Source organism: Panthera uncia (genome assembly GCF_023721935.1).
Source record: "Panthera uncia isolate 11264 chromosome B2 unlocalized genomic scaffold, Puncia_PCG_1.0 HiC_scaffold_24, whole genome shotgun sequence".
Taxonomy (NCBI): Eukaryota; Metazoa; Chordata; class Mammalia; order Carnivora; family Felidae; genus Panthera; species Panthera uncia.
The window spans coordinates 13,682,435-13,698,546 of record NW_026057580.1 but is presented as its reverse complement, the minus strand read 5'-3'; the positions used below and the strand labels follow the sequence as shown (position 1 = coordinate 13,698,546).

Here is a 16,112-nt window from a genome sequence, read left to right as displayed (position 1 = left end):
CTAGAGAAGAGGGAATTGCTGACTATCCTCCTGGTTACTCTGTTCAGTCTGAGAAATCTCCCAGGTCAGGGGCCAGTCCCTCGAGGACATGATTTCCTCCTTGCACCCTTGATCTAATGTCTCAAGGGGCTATGGAATAGAGGTAATGCTGTACTCCTACTGGACACAATATGCTTTTCAATTTTTTTGAATTCCCAAGGCCAAAAATGTGAACATTTGAAGACACTGAAACAACTGATCATGTTTGGCCAGTATTCATCTGAAAGTTTGACATTTTTTACACTCAGCATATTGCGTTTTAGCACCTGCTGTGTGGCTTTTGATGTCAAAGTAAATATGGAACCAGTAAGCATACTAACGAAGGCAGAAAGGTTTGTACTTGCTCGGAAAAAAATGAATGCACCTGAAATCAAGAGGCCGCTCTTTTTTCTCACCTCTCTTATACATCTGCTATGATGTCACACAAATAATTTCATCTCCAGGAACCACAGTTTTCCAATATAAATTAGAAATAATATTGTTAAGTCTACATAATATAGAATATACCATATAAGTAGAGTGTAATTGTAATGATGTTCTTTTTGTAAAATAAGGAGGCTAACTTCAGTTCCAAGTCTGCTGTGTGCTAAACATGGGCTTTCACTTATAAGCATCCCGAAAGCATTCAATTGGACATGTAATTCTCTACTTCATGTCCTGAAATGTTTGTTTTGTGTTTTGTGTTTGGTTTTTTGGGGTTTTTTTTGTTTTTGGTGTTGTTGAGAGATAGAAGATGGCTGCTGATGGGTTTCACTTCTGTCTGGCTAAATTTAAAAAAAAAAGAAAGAAAGAAATCTGCCCCAATATAAAGATTTTCAAGAGTTCTGGGACATTATTATTTTACTGCATATTTTTAACATAATGGACTTTTTTTTTACTTAGAAGAAAAGGAAAATTGATTCAATATGGAAAAATATGAAAGAAAAGATCCCTAAGAGTGAAATACACAAATCCACTTTTCTTTGCTTAAGCAAAATAATGACCACGTTAAATATTGGTATGTTTTACGTATTCCACTTAATAACAAAACAAAAAGGTAATCACAGATTGTGTGAGTCTTCTATGAGGCTTAGAACTTGGCCTAAAAATGAAATGCTCACAACAATGTGGTGACAACTTTTCCTGTTATGGCTGAACTCTGTTTTAATGGCTAAATATATTGGGGGTTTTTCTACGATTCACTCTACCAAATCTGATGCCTAATGTTTTTCTGAGGAAAGAAAAGAGGGAGGGAGTACTGTATTTGACTTTATATCAATCAGAAGTATAATTATATGTCAGAGGGTTTAAAAAAAAAAAGTAGATCTCTGAAGCTAAAAAGTTTCCCTCAGAGATTCTCAACTGTGTTTATCTAAAAGAAAACCAAAAGAATCAAGAAATTTTTACACATTTCATCTGTACCAAACCCAAGCAATGGAAAACATTTTAGGGGTAGAGAGCAGTCAAAAATCGCTCTTTAACTAGTTAGGAGTAAGCACACATTAAAATTTGTTTCCATACTACCCAACACAAAAGATCCGTTCTGCAAAGAACAGTTTGTGATGAAATCTTGACAATTACATTTCTGGGTGTTTTTAAAATATAAAGTCTACAAATTCAAGAAACTTCAGGGGGAAGAGGGAAGTAATTTTGTGTCCTGACATTTTAGAACAGAGAAAAAAGTTCCTTTATTTAGCACACCTCACTATAACTAGCACTTAAACCATATGATACGAAGCTGGTACAAAATAAAGTAAAAGGATACTTAACTCTAGAAGCTACTGAAATTTTAGATGAGACTCCTTATGACTAAATCTGTGAATTACCCTAAAAAAGCAGCAATAGAGAATTACCTCAGGCCCTTAAAATTGTTTTTGTGGTATTTTTGCATGGAAATTAAAATTGCCTATGACATTTCCATGGACAGAAGTCTAGTTTTAACCAATCAATTGCTCTTAACAGACCAATATCATTTGGCACATTGTCCCTGCAGCAAAATTGAAATATAATTATTTTTCAAGATAAAGTCTGATAAAATCTTTCTTTGGAATCAAAAGCTGTTAGGGAGCAATTGCAAAATGGAAAACTTTAATTCTTATGGCAATTATTTAAAGATAACTTTAAACTAGTAAAACGTTTCACAAATGTTATAATGAATATTTAGAATTTAACCTAGAATTCAGGAAAACCTGACTGAATTGCAGAGAAAAAATAAATGCAATATAAAATACCATTTCATAACTTAAAAAATATATGTCAAAGAAAAATTTGATGGAAATTATATCAGTATAAGCTAGGAATTTATGTGCCATGTTTCAAACTGGTTTAGATCATCTAACAATGAATGTTCTAGCATTTTCAAAGGAGACAAACAGCAATGCTAAAGGAGAGAAAATAATGAAAGATATCTTAACCATGCCTGTTTCCAAAGAGAAGTTTCCTTTAAATTTTTTAAAAATGTATTTTCCTCCTAAAATTATTTGTTTCAGTTACCTTTTATATATTCAGTCCTAAAATTTTAAACTTCAATTCATATTGCATCTAAAGGCAGAACAAGAAATGCATCTGTCCTCACACAACTTGAAATCTATCATAATTTACATAATTCTACTTAATAATGCATAGTTGACTTAACCACGTTTTAAAAGATTTAATAATCTGTTCTCCTTTGTTTAGGTATAATCACATTCATAAAGACACAAACAGAAAGCCTAATCATTATATACCTTAGGAAAATACAACTCCCTAATGTCAAATATTTATTAGTTGCATACTTGTTTTTGAAGAGGAAAAATGGCCAATGATGTTGAAAAAAATTATTTTCAAATAGAAATTGCTCCGTCATTTTGAAACTCTACTTATGACAAATACTGAAAGGTATCATTAAACATATAGAATTAACTATGAGCAATAGATCATATAACTAAAAATGTGTTTTCTTTCTTTAACGTTGCCAGAAAAACATATGATACTGGTAAGTACACAGTCCAGTGTTCCCTAACTTAAAACAGCACAATAGCCTTGCACCATTTTTAGTTTTAAAATATACATCTGGACTTAAAATTTCTGCATAGTGTTTCAGCTTGAAGCTATTTAAAGCAACTGAGTTATAAACCCTGAACACCAGGCTTCATGGTGGAAATGCTGACAGACCTCTGACTGTAAGGGTGCTACTGGATATAAGGCTGACATGTTCTCGCCACTATTTCTACCAGACCATTAGCTAACGAACTGAATTTGCAAACTTTTTTTTTCTTTTTTTTCTTTTTTTGGTCGCTAGAATTATCTAGGACAGAAAGGGCATGGGATCCTCTAATAGTATCCCTTAACTATTTTAAGCGTTCAGTGAGATACACCTGAAAGAAATGTTAAAAATATTTATTTCCATTTCCTTGACACCTGGAAGGACTGAACATTACAAAACTGCAGAACTTTGTTAAAAATATAATGCGAATAAACAGCTTTGCATATTTTAAAACATACTAGGTGTCTTTGCAGTTTTACGTGCTGCATATAAACAAATCATTAAGTATTCTTGTATAATCCCAAAACAAGATCAGATGAACGACACTAATATGTTACTTATGTCTTAATATAATACACTGTCAATATCATTTTGAAGCATCATTTTAAATTAACACATCAAAATCCCATGTACTGAACTCATTTCTGATTCTCTATAGTGCTGAGTTCAGTGACACGGATATAAACTATGGGCTCAATATATATATTAATTGGAATACCAGATTTCTCAACAATTAAGTTCTGTATGTGTTTTTTAGGTATGTTTACCTACCTACTATCCACCCAACAACACAATAACTTTGTACACAGCGCTAAATATGATAGCCAAATTGCGGTCACCACTTTTAAAACTGAGACTTCTTCATATTATTTCTTCATTGCAGATGTATTTGATTACGTTACAAGGGTGTAGAAAGTCTACTGATCTCAGGCTTTTATCTCAAAAGAAAGGTAAAGGGAGATCGTTTTTACTAACATTCGGATGAAAACAATAAAAAATGTCAAAATCTGGATGTTCCAAATCTCTACACATCTTTCTCAGCAGAGACAAAACTTATATACTGAGTGGATCTCAGATATCACCCTCTGTCTAAATTTTGTTAAATACAGGTATGGAGGTTGGAGAACACAGCGAATTATGTTTTAAGTTAACTCAATTTATTTTTCAATCAATACGAATTAAAATACTCAATTTAATATGGTCATGTATAATCTATGGTTTTGCTTACAGGTCAGAAGTAAAACTGCTCTGTAATTAACAATAGGATGATTAGTAGCAAAGAAAACAATTTATTTTCAAAATCATTTTTAAAGGGTGGTAATGAGAAAACCTAAAAATAACCAAAATATCTGAGAATAGCTCAAAGGACATTGCATTCTGTCAAGTTCCATGCAAATTCATTGCGTTCTACCAAGAAGATCATTTCTATCCAAAATACCAAGGCTCAAAATCAACTCAGGACCATAAATGTAGGAAAATAGTTCAAGACAATTATACATTGAACATGTTTAGCAGAAAGAACGGAATGTAGAATACCCTAACACCTAAACGATATTTTTTAAAATGTAAGTACCTACCCATCTATTTTCATATATCTTGATTTTGAATGCCTGACGTGGCATTTGGGGACAAAAAAGCTACTTATTTGTAGTTGCTGTTTTCATCCAGGTTTTTTGTTTGTGTTTTTAGGGGGTTGGGGGGGGGGGGGGGGGAGGTGGAAACAAATTTCCACTCTTCGCTTAAGGCGAATTAGAACATTCTGGGCCTGTGGACGATGAATGTTGTAAAAGACATCTCTTGTTATGGAAATTCGAATTTCTACAATTCACATACATTCTGAGCTTTTCATATTTCAAGGAGGAAAACATTAACCTACAAAATGGGTGGTTTATAAAGGGAGAAAAGGAACGGTAAACACACACACACACAATTTCTTGAACCAACTGCAAAATGAAACTTGCCCCAGAATGCAACATCCCCTTTCCTTAACAATTCATTCTGATTGCTGTTCTGATGTAAGACCCATCTAGATAACCAGCTCTAATTGACCTGGACTCCTCTTCCTTTCCACCCCACCCACACACGGAATCTGAATTGGTGCGTGGGGCAGCGGCGGGAGGGGGGTGATCCACAACTGGGAACTGCCAGTGGCCTGTGGGAGTTTGGCCCCAGGGTGCACAGTGGCGGGGCTGGCACGATTCCTCACTACCCCCGGCCCCCCAGGCCTTGCTTACCCTGATCTCCACAGATCCCAAAACCCAGGGACCCAGGCCCACCTTCACAAGTTCAGAGGCTAGACAGGGCCGGAAGCGTCTTCCTGGGAGTGCTCTCCTCCCTGTCTGGCTCACCGCCCCCTCCATCTCGGGCGTCCAGTCCCGCGAGTGTGGACTGCCCGGTTTCACCGTTTCCCCATCAACCCGGTGCGTGCCGGGCCCTGGGGGCTCCGCGTCTCCCCCTGGCGAAGGCCGTCCCGGGAAACCTAGACCGCCTCACGGAACACCATCCGACCGCTGCGAGAGGCTTCGGACCCTGCACCCTCAACCTGCCTAGCCGCTGCCTGCCGCTCCGGCTGCAGACACCCGCCCTCCAACTAACGGGTCGGCGGGGCGGGCGGAGGAGGCCGCGGGCGCCCCGGGAGCGCTCTCAGGCCTCGGGGGTCGCTCCTCCGCGCCCTGGCCACCCGCCGGAGCCTCCCACGACCTTTCAGAAACAGAAGGGCCCTTTGAGATTTAGGTCCTTTAAAAGTACCAGTAAGAGAAATCCGCAAACTTTCACCTCCGTTTTCCAAGCGAGCGAGCCAAAGGCATTTCACGGGTTTCCCTCATCCCTCCCAGGTGGGGCGAGGCGGGGAGCTGGGTCCAGACTCCCAGAGGCGGCCCGAGCCCCCGCCCCCTCCATTGGCCTCCTCCCCGCACTCGAGGGTCCAGCGCGCGGGACTCCGGGGCTCTCCCGCCTCGGGGCGCGCGGCGACCCTGGCGGCCCCGCCTTCCTCCCGGTAACGGGAACTGGCGCGGGTCTGCGAGCCGAGCAAACGCCCCCGTCCTGCCTCCCCCTCACTCGCTCCCAGAGTCCCTAGGTTCGCCAGGGACCCTCTTGGACACCGGTCATGCGGCCCACGCGCTGCAGCCGGCACCCGGCGCCCCGCCCCGGACGCGAACGCCCGGCGCCGGCACCCCACGAACACTGGCCCACGAGTCCGGGAGGGGCCGCGGCCGCTGAGGCTCACGCGGGTTAGAGAAGGGGGCGCCAAGCCGGGCGGAGGGGCGTCCGGCTGGGACAGGACAGGGTAGTGGCGCGCGGGACCCCGGGGAGGGCGGCGCGGGCAGCCCGTGGTGTCGGGAGGGTGGGCTGCCCAGCGCGGTGGACTCGGGAGTCCCGTGGGAGGAGGCCGGGGCTCCTCACCCCTGGGGAATGGGGGCGGGGTGGAATAAGCCGGGGTGGCGGCGCCAAGAGTGGGCACCTAGGGGCTCCTACGAGGAGGGGAGACGGCTCAGAGGAGTGGGTTAGAACGAGGGGTAATGAAAGGATAAGGGGGTCAAGGGCCAAGGTGGTGGCTGCCGGCACAGGTGGGTGAGGGAAGGATCTGAGCGGGGTCATGCGCCCGGAGCCCGCCGAGGGATCCGGAGGAGGAGAGCCAGTCGGGGGTCTCTCGGGTCAGAGCCACCAAGGTAGGAGGACTCAGAGGCTGTCCGGGACCCGGGACCCGCGGGTATGGGGACGCCGGCCGGCAGGTCCCGCGGCGCTCGGCCGGGGGCGGGGGGTGGCCGCAGCTTACCTTGAAGGCCACGGGCAGGGTCTTGTTGCATCGCCAGTGCGAGGGCAGCACAGAGCACAGGAAGTTGGGGCTGTCGGTGCGGACGAGCTCGGCCGGGTGGTCAGCGATGATCTCCACCATGGTGCGGTTGTCGTGCGGCGGCCGCAACCGGGGCACGGCGGCCGCCGCTGCCGCCGCCGCCGCCGCCGCCGCCGCCGCCGCCTCCTGCTGCTGTTGCTGCTGCTGCTGCTGTTGCTGTTGCTGCTGCTGCTGCTGCTGCTGCTGCTGTTGCGCAGCCACCACCGGGCTCACGTCGCTCATCTTGCCGGGCTGCAGGCTGCTGGAGGGAGGGCTGAAGCGCCGGCTGGTGCTCGGATCTACGGGAATACGCATCACAACAGCCACAAGTTAGCGAAGTGGCCGGGGGAGGGGGAGGAGGGTGGAAATGAGGGGCGAGGAGGAGGAAATTGGGGGGGTGGAGGCGAGACGGGGGGAAAGGGGATGATGGAGGTGATGGGGCCGAGGAGGTGAGAAATCAAGTTCGATGAAGCCGACTGCCGGGAGGAGTCTGACGAGGGCCAGCGGTGGCGATGCAGAGCAGTCGGGTTGGCGGGTTGGGAGACCCGGGAGGTGCAGATCTTGCCGGAGCTTTTGGAACGCCCGCGGTGGCAGCTGAGAAAGGGCGCGGGGATGTGTGTGGCCTGGGGAGGCAGGGGGCTTCAGTTTGCAGCGTGGAGTGGGGTCCCTTGGGGCACCGCGTCCTGGGTGCGCTGGCGCCCCCTCCCAGGTCGAGTCCAGCGGTGGAACGGAGTGGATTCAGTAGTCCAGCCCCGGGGCAAGCATAGCCGCGCGCTCCCCGCCACTGCCGCGCCGCGCGCGCAGCTACCCAGCTGCAGGCGTCCGCGCCGCCGCCGCCGCCGCCCGCCCGCCCTCCCGCGCTGCTGCCGCCGCCGCCTCCTCCGCGGCGGCCTCCGCTCCCCCCGCGCCGGCCGCACGCTCAGATTCCTCCCGCGGCGGCTGCCACCCCGGCTCCCCGGCTCGTCTCCTTCCTTTCCTTTTTCCTCTTCTGGCCTTCTTACGGCCACTTCCTTGCATCCATCCACTCGCTCCTGCTATTTGCAAAGCTCCCCTGACCCTCGCTCGTCGAGGTGCCAGGAGGTAAGTCGCGGGCAGCGGATCTCGGGGCAACGGATCTCGAGCCTGCGAATCGCAGCCGCTGCCGCCGCCCGCCGGCGAAGAGCAGGAGCCCCCGTACGCAGCGCGCAGCTTCCGAAGCCGGAGAGGCGGCCCTGGTTGAGGGGAATCTCGCCTGATCGCGTCCTCTAGCTTCTCCCCGACCCAGGACCAGGAACCCCCTCTTGGTCGCACGAAGTTGAAGCGGAGACGCCAGAGCGGCCGGCTGAACTGACTGTCGTTATTTTTCGTTGTAACTTCAGGAGAGGAGGAAGGAAAATTCTTGAGCGTCTGTGCTGACTTCTCGGCACTCTTCACCCTTCCCCCACCCCACCCCCCACCTCTGCCGGAGCGGCTCCCAGGGAAAAAATGATTTTGCAGGGTTTGGGTGCCTTTTAGTCTTAAGTGACACAGAAAATTGGGGTGGAGGGGACACTTGTCAAATAGTTTTTAGAAACTCAAGTGCGTGGCTGGACACTTTTTCCTTCTATATTCAAACTTGTCGTTCCTAGAGAACAAGGATGAGGTTTATTTTTAACGACTGGAAAACTGTCAGTTGGATGATTAAAATAAGTTGCAAAAACCTTGCTGGGGAAAAACCCCAGCAATTTTTTATTAAGTCTATTCTGCATCTAAAACTAAGACTAACGCCTTAACTTTCTTCCCCACCACTCCCGGGGGGGGGGGGGGCAAAAGATAAAAATACAAAATAAAATATCCAAAATGCTTCATTGGCTATTTATTTATGTATTTATTTCCCAATGTGGGTTAAAAAAGCGACTTTGGATCCCCCAAAAAGTTGCGGTCGAGAGGATGAAGGAGCACGGAAAAAAAGCGGCAGTTTTACCTAAAATGTGGTTTTTGGAGGCTGGGATTTCTAATGATTAGGTTTTTGTGGTTTATATAGACACGACTCTGGCTAAGGCGATCATTACGCTGATGAGAGTCAGAAGCACGTGGGTGTCTCCGACCAGCCTCAAACTCAGAACCTTCAAAACAAATAGAACAATGTGCGGCGCCCGCGGAAGCCGGGAAATCCGCTTGAGGCTCTTGCACCCCCAAAAAGGGGACAGAGGGCCATTTCCCCTCCTGGTTGTGTATTGCTACGTTCCTTGCTTACTGTCAAACTCCTTTAAACCTCCCAAAGCCTGAAAACGTGTTTGCAAAACCAGTCCTAGTTGCCAAAGTTTCAAAGATTCGTAATAGGGTAGCTGACGCCACAATAAGTGATTTTATAAAATAAATGAAAAATGATAACGCTTCCCTCTCTTGAGTATTAAGGAAGAAAGACGGTTGAGTCATTACTCTCCCCCCCCCAACCCCATCTGATTTAAAACAATTCACGTGCCCATTAATTGACGTTTTTACTGCTCACTCAGCGCAAACGCCTATGTCACCCTGGTAGCGACCTGCCACGACCCTCTCTCCCGGTTTTTAAAGCCTTGCGTCCACTTGCTGAGCGGGAGCACGGGGTCTGCGCCTTTGAAGGGGCCTGGCAGGGCTTCGAGGGCGTGTGGGCACTCAAGAGGGGACCTGGCGCCCATCACGGACTGTGGAGCCCAGTTCAAGAGCAAAGGGAACGTGGAGGGCTATCGTAATGTGTCTGGGACACGAGGATTGCCCTTTAAAGAGATGCGCCGGCGATAGAGGGGCCTCCAACAGCTGGAGCGGAGGTGGGGGGCTCGAGGTGGTCGGTTAGGCGTGGGCCCTCCCGGGGGTAAGGACTGGGTTCAGGGGACGCTGCTCCTCCCTTCCTCTCCGGGGCTGCATTGTTACCTTCTCTTCCTCCATTCACTATTCCACGCCTCCCTCGTGCGCGGTTTTCTCTCCACGTTCCCGCCTCTCCCCCAAATCCCCCCAACAGACGCGAGCCTCCTCGCCGCGTCCCTCCCGCCTCCTCGGCCATCCCACGGCCCGGTGACACATTCTGCATCACCCGCGATGACACCCCCTCCCTGACCGACTCCTCGCCCCTGGCCTACAAGGCCTCCGGGCCCCACCCCCGGCGCGGCACTTCTTGCGCTGAACTGGACGCGCAGCGAGGAACTGAGCGGTCTCCTGCGCGTGCGATTTTTAATTATCTTTTCCGTCACAGGGGAGAGCTCTAACCCCGGGCACCGCCGCGCCGCGTGCGCGCACAGGGTCCAGTCTTCCCCAGCAGCTAGCGGCCGTTACCCCTCCGAAAAGAGAGAGACCAGAGTACGTCCATTACTCTCCTCTACCTTGCACACCCACTCGCGTACACTCGGACACACACTGTCGCACAGGCACACACTGACACTCGTCGGTACACACGCGCGCGCGCGCCCGGGCTTGCTAGCTTTATTTTCGTTTGGTTTGATTTGGTTTGGTTGCCCTTTAGCGGGAAGGTTTTATTTGGGGCATGTTGTACCACTGTCTTAATAGAGATGTCTGACTTTTGTTTTGAGGGGGAAAGTTACAGGAACTGTATTATTTCCGTAGTCAAAGGGAGGTACAAATTCATTAACTACCATGATAGGTGATATGCAGCCTTCTCTGGGGCTGTCCTCCTCCCGGAAATCCATGGAGTAGGGAACTCCCAGAACATTTGAAGACGCTAAGCCGGTATTTCAAATAGAGGCGACCAGATGGGCTTTTTGAATAAAAGACTCTAGGGCAGTTTGAATTTAAGTAATCATGTTGGGGAATTTTCCTCTCTTTCTCCATCTCTGTTCGTTCCTTTCTTTGTTTTACTTGGTGGGTAGTAAAATATGGAGGCCTCAGTGGTCGGGTACCCTGACTGGGGATTTTAAGGGCAATTTAATCAATGGTGAATTATTTATTTTAATTAATGATGTCTGGTAATTTAGCTTTATAGCCTTCTTTGGGCATCTTCCCTCCATTTCACATTTCAGTGGAACTAATATAAGCAGCCCTTGGAAGTTACCAGTCTTGGATCCCTTAAAATATCCTACAGTTATTTATAATGTGGAAATGAAATTTTCCACTGAATACCCTAACATCGTTTCAGGTATCTGGCACAGCAGATTTTCAGTCTCCTTTCAAAAATATCCTCTTGCTGAACATTCACACTTTCAGCTGGAACTGACTGAGCCTGGAACTCATGATGTCTTGGCTCAGAGCATGATACTTAAAGGAAGAAAACATTTTTACAGACCCCTAAACCGAACCTCTCTTGGTAATAGCAGGCCCATAGGAAAACCATGAAATTTTTCTTATGTGTATTTTCTGCTATAGTTCACATGATCTCACTCTTGGGTTTAGATTTTCTTCTACTCCAAAATATTCAGAGCGGGTTACTCACTAGATTCCTGTTCCTATTCAGAAATATTCACGTTTTCCGTTGTATGTTATGGCATACAAAAGAACATACTTTTTTTTTTCCTGAAAATGTGGGTACTCGAGAAGACACAGGCACCTTTTTCCCCTTCATCTCCTTCAATATTTAATGTGACTCTTTAGTAACAACACCTGCGAATTCTGACTTTTCAAACTCAATGAGATGTGAAACAGTCAACTTATTTATCTGGTCAAAGAACTGAATTCTCCAAACCAGGAACAGAGCCCATGTTCCATACAGTCAGGCTTCATCTTATAACCCTTATGCATTATTTTAAATATACTTTTTCTTGATGAAAAGTAAAAAAAGTCACTGCAAGATCTTCGAATGGTTTTCAATGGACCATCTAATAAAGTGGGACAACCTTTCAGACATACAATAGAAAATCATGGACATATTGTTGATCCATAAAGTTTTGAATGTGTCATATGGGAAAACTTTGTAAACAGAACCATCATTAGAGAGCTTTCCTCCGGATTGTGATTGAGTGAAAGCTACCCAGCCCTTAAAAAACAGCCCTGTGCTAGACTAGGAATTGTCTTACTATATACTACAGCCTGTAGGCCAAATCTGGCCTGACACCTATTTTTGTATAACCCACAAGTTATGAATGATTTTTGCATTGACAAATAGTTGGGGAAAAATAAAAGAATAACATTATGTGAAAATGATATGAAGTTCAAATATCAGTGTCCACAAATAAAGTTGCATTGGAACCCAGCTATATTCATCTGCTTTTGTATCTGTCTGTAGCTGCTTTCACCTAAAACAGCAGAATTATGTAGTTGTGGCAAAGATTGTATGGCCTGCAAAACCTAAAATATTTAATACCTATTTTTTTTTTGCAGAAGACGTTCACCAATCCTAAAATAAAAGGGATGAAGCACCCTGGTGGAATTGGACAGAGGAAAGGAGTACATATTAAAGAACGTATACGCAGTATGTATGAGGTCTGGATTAGATTTTTTTCAAGTGAAAAAGGTTTTCTTTAACTTATTCTTTTCTGTACAAAATGTTCATCAATTAGGCTAATTTTTTTCCACTTAAGAATTTTGCATGTGGCAAAACAGAGAGAAAAGAATGAGGAGTTAGTGCTTTTCCACGAGCTCTTTAAGAAACATTGTCTTACACATGTCTGTAAATCGGTATCTTCCATTGCCCTTCAGAGCAGATGAGAAACCGCACAGATGAGAAAAGAGTAAAGGAACCTCCATGTAACGTGAACATGAAAAAATTAGTGAAGACTTTAAGAGGCTTAGTCCATCTGTTTTACAGATGATTACACAAGAAACATAAACGAGCTTACCAAGAATTTTCTGGTATATAATATTTTCACAAGTCCTACATAGACTTTTAAGACAGTTAGCTTAATAATTTAAGTGATCCCAAAGCTTTCTGACATATTTTTCCATTTTAATTTTTTATAGTGAAATGCTATATGATCTGTTTTAAGCTCACTCAATTTTTTCCCTTTGTCGGTGGACCTATAATAACTCGCATGCCTGTAACAACAGTCGAAATGTTTGTAGTGGAGGGCTTAGCATCAGCAATCTTCCCGTGTTGTTCTAGTTAGCATTCCCACGGGCCCTTTTGGGGCATTTATAAGAGAGTACGGCATTGGCATAAAAAGGCTGACCCTTGCCGCATGATCTTCCTGAACCACATTTATGGAGCACCTGTCTAATTGCTTTTCAGGAATGTCATTGACTAAAGTAGCATGTATTGTATCTGATTACAATACCAACCCACAAAACAACACCATATTCACTGGAAGAGACCAACATAATTTCTAAAAAAGAGTCTAATTTATTACCCAGGGGTCAGAGAAATAAAACTAATTTTCCCGAATCAGCCCTTGGATATTTTGGTGCTGGCAATTGTTCAGTGGCTGTAGCGAAAGTAGTGGAATATTGTATGTAAAGTTCACAGAGATCTGTGATGAAACATCTAGGAACACCTTAAAATTACAGGTTTCATGGTAATATAACCATTCTTTTTCGACGTGCTTGCCTATGACCTTCAAGGCACCGAGGAAGGTGACTGTCCAATCCTGTTCCCACTGCCCAGTTTCAGTTTAGACTTTGGGTTGGTGGCCTGTACCATTTGTCCCTTTTCCACACCCTGTCATCAGGGTAAGAAATGCAAATCATAGGGGCACCTGGGTGGCTCAGTCAGTTAAGCGTCCGACTTCGGCTCAGGTCACGATCTCACAGTTCATGAGTTCGAGCCCCGCATCGGGCTCTATGCTGCCAGCTCAGAGCCTGGAGCCTGCTTCAGATTCTGTGTCTCCCTCCCTCTCTGCCCCTCCCCTGCTCATGCTCTGTCTCTGTCTCAAAAATAAATAAGCATTAAAAAAAAAAAAGAAATGCAAATCATAGTATTTCCAGTCTATCTCACAAAGTACAAAGATCATTTGCAAAGTGTAAGAAATTCAAATTAAAAACTAGAGAGGTAGGAAAAAGAGAAGAGAAAAAAATAGCAAGAGTCCAGCCTGGAGCCATCAGCTGCAGTCCTTAGGTAGGGCCAGCTTTAGGTTAGCATCTCAAATGTGTGGCTCCCAGAGGATTTCATACTCTGAAAATACTTTCTTTTTCCCCCCCAGCCATGATCAAGTTCTATACACAATGATTCTTTTATCTCTTTTGACCTCAAATGATTCCACTGAATTATCTTTTTTGGGGGGTAGGATCTGTTCCTTAATCACATTTCTGTAAGGCACTATTTTTCTTCCAGATCATTTTTCTTCCCTAGATGTGCCGTTATCAACTTACCGTCTCTCAGGTGCAAATTCATCCTTTTTTACCTCCTCTGTGAAAATGGATCTGGGCCTTTGTTAGTTTGTTTCTTTGTTTTTAAGTAGGCTTCACATTCAGTTTGGAGCCCAATGCAAGGACCCTGAGATCTAGACCCGAACTGAGATCAAGAGTCAGACACTCAACCAACTGAGCCACCCAGGTACCCTGGATCTGGGCCTTTCGAATATTTCTCCTTGACAGCTTCCAACTCCATTTTAGAAGAACTACCTCCAATTCTATTTAAATAAAATATGTTATTTAAATAAATATGTTTAAATAATATATTTTATTTAGATAAAATATAAAACATAATGCACTTAGAACCCTATTATCTTTTATTTCCATAAGTATACCTATGGTGTTAAGTTACTTAGATCCTTGTAATGAATTAAATGGATTATTAAATCTTTACAAGAGTTTTATAAGAGAGAATCTCTGTTTGTGCCACTACAAAAGTAAACCTTTACCCGAGTGGGAAAAAAAAGTAAGGCAACAACAACAACAAAAACCCCACAAAGCTTATTTGGCTTGTGTTCTATCTTCTGGCAATACAGTTCTCTTTCTGTTAATTCACATCTTTGCCCAGAGAACATATTTATTTCCGTCTCCTGAGTAAAACCTCTGTAGTTTCTGGTGGCCAGGTATGAGGCTTAACCATCACATGTTGATTCTCAGGTGTTCTGAAAGAGAGATCTTTCGCATGCCTTCAAATCAAACTCCTTACTTGGCTCTTCCTAGCAAGTCTTAGTTGGGATTTTGGCCTCAACATTTAGTCCAGATTTATACGTACATGGCTAATCCACAAATCTAAAATCCTAGGGGGTGACACCAGTTTCATTATCGTCCAATAAGAAAGAAGTGGATGAAATGTTCTAGCTCTTCATCTGATATGCTTAGTTTGAAGCTCATTTCTTCTCCAAGATTGCTGAAAATGTGGGTTGCATCAAGTTGTTTCACTGAAGATAGTCTGTTTTCCGTTTTTAACTTGCTTCACTTGCCATTGCTCATTGTGGAAGTGTATTATTATGGTGTGCCCGTGACTGCAAAAATGGAAACTACTTGAGGTATACAACTTACTGTATATTGTCATTCAAGATTTAATCTTGGCTGTTCTAATGCTGATAGTATTTGGTTCATACAAAAATAAATGTCTTTTTTCAAAGGCATCTCTGATAAAAGTTGAATTGTAAAAAATATATTGCTAAGGAGAGAATGATTAGAAGTATATTATATAAGAACTACACCTCATCTTAGCGTTAGCCTTGAAAATTCAAAGTATTAAGTCTTTCAATTTTTAACTTTGTTTTGCAAGCATTTATAAACTCAATCGTAACAATTCCCTCCAGGCAAAGGTCTGGCAAATGCATTCAGTTCAAAGCCAAACTTTCTGTAGACTATTTCTTACTGCCAGTGTTAAAAACTATAAAACCAGAAGAAAAATAGTTGGAAGGTTGCTTTGCACTTGTCACTGAAAGAAAGGAGGGAGGCATATATCTAAATAAATTAAAGTCTAGGGGCGCCAAGGTGGCTCAGTCGGTTAAGCGTCCAACTTCAGCTCAGGTCATGATCTTGTAGCTCTTGGGTTCGAGACTTCTGTAGGGCTCTGTGCTGATAGCTCAGAGCCCGGAGCCTGCTTCAGATTCTGTGTCTCCCTCTCTCTCCATTCCTCCCCTGTTTGCACTCTGTCTCTCAAAAATAAATAGACATTAAAAGCAATTTTTATATAAAGTCAAAAGAATTCATCAGTAATTTGTATCAGACGTATGTGAAAGAAAAATTAGTTTTAATTCATTCACTTCACCCTTGAAACTGTTGTGTTATGTGAAAAACCGACGTGGCCCTGATCATTTTAATTAGGTGCTCAATTTTTTGAACTTCTCAGTTGGAGTGTATGCAACTTGGAGCCACCAAAAGAAAAAACTTTCAGAAGGTTTATATTGGATTGGAGACTGGTCTCTTCCCTTTGAACTCCCTTCCAGGAGCAGAGCAACAGGACCATATTTGAACCATATTTCTTCTCAGCAC

The 16,112-nt window shown here is 44.5% G+C and overlaps 1 protein-coding gene across 5 annotated transcripts in view; it reads right to left on the bottom strand.

Moving 5' to 3' along the window:
- Nucleotides 1–16,112, bottom strand: part of RUNX2 (RUNX family transcription factor 2) — a 258,972-nt gene that overhangs the window by 156,956 nt on the left and 85,904 nt on the right. For all 5 annotated transcript variants that reach the window (XM_049652784.1, XM_049652781.1, XM_049652782.1 and 2 more), the window contains exon 3: nt 6,819–7,174. In XM_049652784.1, coding sequence (XP_049508741.1) covers nt 6,819–7,174 — 356 coding nt within the window. The remainder of the gene's footprint in view (nt 1–6,818; nt 7,175–16,112) is intronic.